Source organism: Vigna umbellata, chromosome 3 (assembly GCF_029865625.1).
Source record: "Vigna umbellata cultivar VRB3 chromosome 3, Vumbellata_1.0, whole genome shotgun sequence".
Classification (NCBI taxonomy): domain Eukaryota; kingdom Viridiplantae; phylum Streptophyta; class Magnoliopsida; order Fabales; family Fabaceae; genus Vigna; species Vigna umbellata.
In genome coordinates, this window is record NC_142167.1 from 28922973 (window position 1) to 28930884 (window position 7912).

The window sequence follows — 7912 nt, forward strand, 5'->3', positions numbered from 1 at the left end:
AATTTTAGGATGTTATAAGTAAGTTGGAAATTGTCCCTATTCATTTTCACTAAATTACAAATTACTGAAAAATGCACCCTGAAGTTTTTCGTACGTTGTTTTCTTTTCTAGTTTTGATTTTAAAATTTGATTTAAATATCTTTCTAAATTTTTCAAAATCTAGTTCTCAAATTTTCAAAATTCGATTTACAAACTTATTAAGTTTCAAAATTCAGTTTAAAAATTCAACGAATTTAAAAATTTAATATAAAAGCTAACTAAATTTTGAAATCTAATTAAAAAATTTATAACATTAAAAAATTCAATTTTTATTGTTTTTTGATTTTAAAATGTGGTACTTTTTGCTCTTAGATTTTAGTATTTATTTTTCTCAGATTTTGAAACCAATATTTATTTTTTCAAAATTTTGCAATAATTATTACTCCTAGATTTTAGTATTTATTTTTCTCGAATTTCAAATTTTTATAATTATTTCTTCCCAATTTCAAAATTTAGTATTTATTGTCCCATATTTTATAATTATTTCTCTCGAAACTTTTAAATTCGGTATTTATTTTGTCAGAATTTTGAAATCTAGTATTTATTGATGTAAAATTTTGATATTTAGTTTTTCTAGATTTCAAAATTTGCTATTTATTTCTTTCGAATTATAAAATCTGGTATTTATTTTAAAATCTGATTAACTATAAATATGAAATTTGGTTAACTAAATTTAAAATATTAATTTTTTTTATTAAAATTGATTCCAAAATTTTAAAATTTCAAAATCCTCTTAACATATTTTTTTGAATTTTATTTTAAATTAGAATTTAATAAATATTTTAATTAATATAATTTTCTTTTATATATTCATTTGAATTAACATAAAAATAAATTTTATTTTATTTGGATCAATTTTAATTTAATAAAAATTTAAATAAAGTTTACTATATATTTTAACTAATTTAGTCTAATGTTTTAATATAATTTAAGATATGTTAGTATTTTAATATTCTTAAATGTAATTTGATAAAATAAGTAAAACACATAGAATTTTTTTAAAAAAACAATAATAAAATTAATACTAATTTTAAAATATGGAGGAAGGATTCACTGAAATTTGAAATTTGGAAAAGTAAATATTAGATTTTAAAATTCGGAAGAAATGAATATTGAATCTTGAAATCCGAAAAAAGTGTTTATCAAATTTTAAAATCCGAAAAAAATATTTTTTTAATTTCAAAATCTAGAAGATTCCTTTATCGGATTTCAAAATAATTTTAGTTTTTAACTTTGATTTTGAAAGCTAATGAGTTTCTAAACCTGATTTTGAAATCCAGAAGGATAAGGGACTCACTGTATTTCAAAATTTAATTAACGAAAGAGATGTGTGAGTTGAGGTTTAGGTTAAGAAAAAAATGTGAGTAAAAGTGGGTGGTAGATTGGTAGAATAATTATAGGAGAGAGAAAAAAATTATCCTTGATAGAAAGATAGTTTAGGCATTAAGGTTTTGTTCTTTTAGAGTGATTTGAGAGAGATGATTTGAGAGAGATGATTTGAATGAATTTGAGGGTAATTTTTTTTTGTTGTTTTTTTGAGTGGATTTGTGGGTAATTGAGAGTGATTCGTGGATTTGGTAGTAAAGTTTGTAAAAATTAGTGTACGATTTGATTGATATGATAGATTTAAAAAATTTGTTTCATGTAGAAATTAAAGATTACCAAAATGTCCCTAGTAATATAAAATGTTATTTGTTAATGTTATATTTAATTGTAAAAATGTTTATAAGGAGTAAAAATTAAAAATAATAATTAAAATTAATTTTTTAAAAGTAAAAAAATTATAATTTAGTAAAATGAATTTATTAACAAAATTATAATTTTGAGAAGTAAAATGAATTTAGTAAAAAAATTATAATGCTCAAAAGTAATTTACAAACAACATCTATTAGAACATCAAATTTTGGAACTGCTTATCAATTATAATAATTAGTTTTAATTATATAGAAAAGTATTTGAATGAATTGATTTCATCATTTGATTATTGTGGTATAAATTACAAAATTGATAACCTAATTGAAAGAGTAAGTGGGACAAACTCTACCAATTTAGCTCTAACAATTAACCTAAATAAAGGAAAAATAGATATACTTATTTGCTAATAAAGACTAATTATTATAATTTAAAACTAATTATTATAATTGATACTACTGAATCTATAATAAGATTTATTCCTACGACACTACCCCCACCCAATAGAAAGAATAACATACCTTTAAGAATTTAAAAATGCAATAAAAAAAATGAGCTATCAAAATGAAAATAAACCAAACTCAGAAGAACTGAAATTGCAATTGCAACCCTGGCCGAAGGCTTCCAACCAGCTCAACAATTTATTCTAGTTTGGACCCAATTAATTTGTTATGTTTTGAACAATTTCTTCTATCTACGCATATTGTGGCGTGAAAATTTAAATGAAATGAAGGCAAAACATCACACAACACAACAAAATAGAGTATATACAGCACAAAATAAACGTAATACTTTTTTAAATTTCAAACTATTTTCATCAAACAAGTATACATTTGGACTTATTTTCTATCATCCAAAACTTTTGTAGCTTAATAATATTTCTCAAACATACATTACCTTGTATAAGTCATACTGACATTGTTAAACCTCTCTTCGAAAGTCATACCAATAACAACACATCAACCACTCTGTCAAAATTTCCTAAATTCTTAACATCTCTCAACTCTAGTTTAGAAAGGGATACTGAATTTCAAAAAACAGCAGGAACTACAAAGTATTAAATAAATTCAAAGCTATATAACTCACTGTATAATTATATATGTCATCGATCTTGAAACGAGAGAGGAGAACTCACTTATTTCCAATATCCCAACCACAGAGATTGGCCACTTCCGTCACAACTTCTCTCCATCTCTTACCTTCCTCCATATTGCCTTTCATTTCTCTGAATCTGTATTCACCATTTTTCAAACTATGAAAACTCCATAATCTACAGTGGCTTGCAGCAGCTCGGGTGCAATGGATTCACCATTTTATCATCTTTCACTGGATCGATGCTTTTTTTGCTTCCACCGGCTGCTCACGTTTCAACCCAATACCCCTCCCCGTAACCAAAAAATAATGGTTTTCATACGTCTATAACCGGTTACCCCTTTGAGGGAACCGAATACACATTTGCACACAATAATTCAGACCACTGTAACCGCATACCCACTTTGGCACTGTTGATCATCTTCTTCGCCTGTCAAACCCACAGATGCTTCTTCATCTTCAACCCACAGCTTCTTCATCTTCAACCCACAGCTTCTTCATTCCATCAACACGCACAATGTCCTTCTTCCTCCTCCTCTACAACCTTGCAAATGAAAACCAACAACATGTGCTTGGATATACATCACACTATGTTACTAACCTAACCACTTTGTCTTCTTCGTCTCAGCAAAACATCGGACAACTCTCCCTTCGCACACACCTTTCAACACTACCAACCCTTTTATTTAGCTTCTAATCACTCAATAAATAACATGACCTACCCACTACCAACCACATATGAAGTCCGTTTTCGGTCAATGGCGCTTTAATATCCTTACTGCACTTTCACTATGTGTGGATGCAAGAATCTTTTGCTGTTCAATGGCTGTATCAAGCACCGTATCATCAGCTAAGAAAAAGCTCGGGAATATTTTAGTAACCACGCCACCACGCCAACCTAAGCACTCTCGTGTATGCCCAGTAGTAAAGCAAAAGCTTCACCATTGTCAAATTTTTTAATATACACCCCTTCGAATCGGTTCTGTGTTGCACTGTGCTAGAGAATCGGTTTTAAATGGTAAATACTGATACTCTTCTGGAATTTAACAAATAGGACGAGGGCATACAGGACATTTCGCTTACGATCTGCGTAAATCTCCTCCTATATGCGGGTGACAAAAGTGTATCAATCCTGCAAATCCATCTTCGCTTATCCATCGTAATCCTCTCATACGAACAACACACCGTTTTCAAATCATCGCTCGCAATTCGCATGAATAGTGAAATCCGTTCATGCGAACGCAGCGTAAGAGAAAGTTTGGAAGCCAAGGAAGAAATTTTAGAGGTGTAAGGAGAAGCCTCAATTTTTCTAATAGCTAAAGAGAGATACCCAAAAAGGTGATGTTAGACATCACTGTTAACTTTGACATCTAACACCCAAAAGTTTATCAATTATTTGTCATCAAAATTTATTAAAAAGGAAAAATAAAATAAAAGAATAAAAAACATGCAAATCACACCACACTCGTGATAAAATTCATACTTCAAAAAATATAAACAAATTATACTTATTATGAAAAAATGTAAATAGATACATGGAGGTAAAATATTAAACTACTTATATTGTATTCTATAAATGAAAACTAAATTAACTAATTTATTAACACGATTATTTCCTCCACGATAATTATGAGAAACTTTAAAGTGAATATGTATATAGAAATGCAAAGTCCAAATCATCTTCCTTAAAAAAACTACTTGTTTAAAAAAAAACCAAATTAGAAAATAATGACTTTTCAACAAAAGTTTTTGAAAACCCTGCTTCCAAACAAACATGTTCCAAAATATATATAACTTCGATAAATTTAAGATAAATAGAAGTTTGTAAATATGAGAGATTATCTTTTGATTTTTTTTATTAATATTTTTATTTATTTTAAAAAATTTGATTGTTAGAAATGGTGAAATATCATTTGTGCGTCTACAGGAAATGCGCGTTTTCGACGGATTTTTACCCACGGCCAAGGAGCTCTCGGTAATGTAGTGATGAATTCAATTACCGATGGCTTAGAGGCCTTCGGTAATGTCTTCGAAGAATTTTAAGTTGTTCCTTCTCTGCAATTCATTTTCCCACTAGCCCTAGTCTTCGTCCTATTCTTCGTCGCCCAAAACCCTTCCCCTTTGCTCCTTCAACAATACCAAAGCCCTAATCTTCCTCTCCTCTGCCCAAATTTAAGAAATTCCTCTAACGATACCAAAGCCCTAGTCCGTTTTTGGTCACCCTAAGGTGTTCTCCCGCGAAGCTGTGGTCGTTGGTGGCGTGGTGTTTCCGGCAGAGTGATGGGTCGTGCTAGTTGGCGTTTTGCGACAGTGGTGTTGGGTCATCGAGGTTGGCTTGACGGCAACGTTGGGGTGATGTGGGTTGTTAAGTTTGTGGTCATGGTCTGCAAAGGCTGGCATCTTCGTCCATTTTGCTTTCGAGGTAAGTTTATTTTCAAAATTGAATTTTTGTCGAGAAGAATTGTGCTTGAATGATGCTTGCTTTCTTTCATTTTTTTCGTTTTCATGTTGTTTTGTCTCTGTCATTCTGTGTGTGGTAGAAATTGTGTTCTTTTTGTGTGGCCTTAGAGTTTCTGAAGGTGCCAACATTCGTTGGATATTGGTCGTTGAGGATATTTGAATGAATAGATTCTTGGATGCTTAACTGGAAACTGCGACTACAACAAGAGTTGGTATTACCGACGGTCAAATTTCGTCGGTAAGTTATATATTTTGTCGATAATCAGAATTTAGCGACGGATTACTGACGATCCATCTACCGTCGGTAATACACGTGTCGGTAAAAATTAGCGACAGATTGAGTCCTTTAGTAAGTACTGAAGGACAATCCTTCGGAATTACCGAAGGATATATCCTTTGGTAATTACCCAAAGATATATCCTTCGGTAGGGCCATTGGTATATTCGTAGCATCTTGCAGTATACATGTTTTTTATTAAACAACTCAAAACAGTAACCTGCATATTCCAACAACAACCAAACATTTACAAACAACTCAAAATACAATCCAACATTCATCCAACAGGGTCAACTCCAATCAATGCAACTCAAAACAATATAAACAAACTCCAAGCATATATATATATATATATATATATATATATATATATATATATATATGTATATATATATATATATATATATATATATATATAATGTCTAAAACTTGTAATTGATAAACAAAATAGAACTTGTAATTGACTAAGCGAACCTAAGTTATATAGACTAGATATAGAATTGTTCTGGGAAGGTGCAAAAGTAATAATAATATAAGTAATGTTCATAGTCATAAAATCTAATAATCCATATAATGATCATCTTCATGATTGTCTTCCTGTTCATTGTTTTGAGGCTCTGAAGTTGGCTGGACAGATGGGGGTTGGACTGATGGGGTCTAGACTGGTGTGGGCTGGACATGTGTGGGTTGAACTTCTCTAGGCTGGACTGGTGTGGGCTGCGAATGAGAGGCCTGAGGCATTGCAGACTCAGGAAGCAATCTCATGACCAGTTCTTTGAAAGTGGTAAACTCTTGTCTCAATTCATTATATTCTCGGTCACGTGTTTCAAGCCGCTGCGTTAGGACAACAACGGTCTCATGAGGACGCTGGGAGGAAGAAGGTTGGTTCTTTAGACCACCACGTCCTGCACTGTAATTTGCAACCAATTGCCCTGCCCCATAAATTCGTCCTTTTTTCTTGTCACCAACAACATCAATCCAACACTGTTACCTAATAAGGTCATCGTCATCATCTGGTTGTTGGGTTGACTGAGGACATGATGAATGTGAGGATCTGACCCGTGAAAGTTTTGTGGAGAATTCTTCTTGTTAAAAATGATCATAAAGTATCAGTAAAATATACAATAGAAGGCACAAATTTATGAATCAAGACTACAATTATAAGTATTTTCTTACATGGGTCTTTCGAGACCTTTCATCAACGAACTGGTCAGTTCCCTTGTGAAGATGAGTTTGGTGGAAAACTTCATCAACATGCACAGCTCGTCCCAACTCAGCTGCCTATAACAAAATATAAAGTTTGATATGTACATTAAAATTAAAGTTACATAAGTTATATGACTAAATGGATAATTGTTGAATGAAAATAGCTACCATACGAATGACATGTTCATGTACGGTGATTGATCCACCTGTATGGAGAACACCGCCCTTTTTTGAAGCCCGATTCTTCTGGGTGATTGCATACTTGGCTCGGTACTGTGGCGAATTCCAATGCACCAGTAAGGAGGTCCATATTTGTTCCCCAATCCAGTAGGGGTGTTCTCCTCCTATCCTTGCATCTCGAAACATCTTAGAGAGCCTATAAGATGCCTTCATGTGGAAATTGCGCTGAATTTGAACTTCATGTTCAGGTAACCACTAAACCTTCACCTATGACAACAACTTATATAAAAATTATGTAAATTACTATATGTCTTGCATTACAATTAACATAGATGATGAATAGAAAATAAAAGCAAGTTGATTTCCTTTAACCTTAAATCACTCCCAAAATGGTTCTTTGTCATCAGGTGATATTGCTCCTCATGTTGGCCAAGGCTTTAGAAATTGTTGCTTAATAGACCTTGTTATGGCCTGAGAAGCAACTCTAGATGGCACAAACCTGCATGTAAAACATCAAAGTCATTTCAATTAATGATAGGTTAAACAATTAATGTAAAACAAATTAGTAACAAACTTGGTTCGGTGTTACCCTTTCCCATAAGGTTCAATCATCGGTCGATCAGTAGGAGCAGAGTCATCATCATCATCACCAACTGAATCGTCATCAGTAGATGGTGGGGGACGATCATTAGGCAACGATATGGAGGATGAGGAGGGTATAGAAGAAGAATCTATAGGTGTTCCAAGAAATGCAGGTGGGGGAAGACTAGTAGGATCTTGTGTTGGTTGTACAACAAGGTCTGGTGTGGATAAAATAGCAGGTTCTGATGAGGGATGAATAGGAGGGTGTGGTGTGGAAAGAACACGACGGTCTGGAGCATGTGAGGGCTCAACATCCGATCTAGTTCGGGCAACAAATTTAGGAATCCTTATGATATATTTTGGTTGTCGTTTCCTCTTAGGTTTT

General features: G+C 32.2%; 1 protein-coding gene across 1 annotated transcript; it reads right to left on the reverse strand.

Annotated features, from left to right (window-relative positions):
* Positions 1-6216: 6216 nt before the first annotated feature.
* On the reverse strand, positions 6217-7158 carry LOC148202188 (uncharacterized). Its single transcript, XM_088109548.1, has 3 exons — positions 6934-7158; positions 6736-6840; positions 6217-6543 (listed from the first exon to the last, which is right to left on the reverse strand). The coding sequence occupies exons 1-3, from the start codon at positions 7156-7158 to the stop codon at positions 6217-6219; spliced, it is 657 nt and encodes a 218-aa protein (XP_087965674.1).
* Positions 7159-7912: the final 754 nt, after the last annotated feature.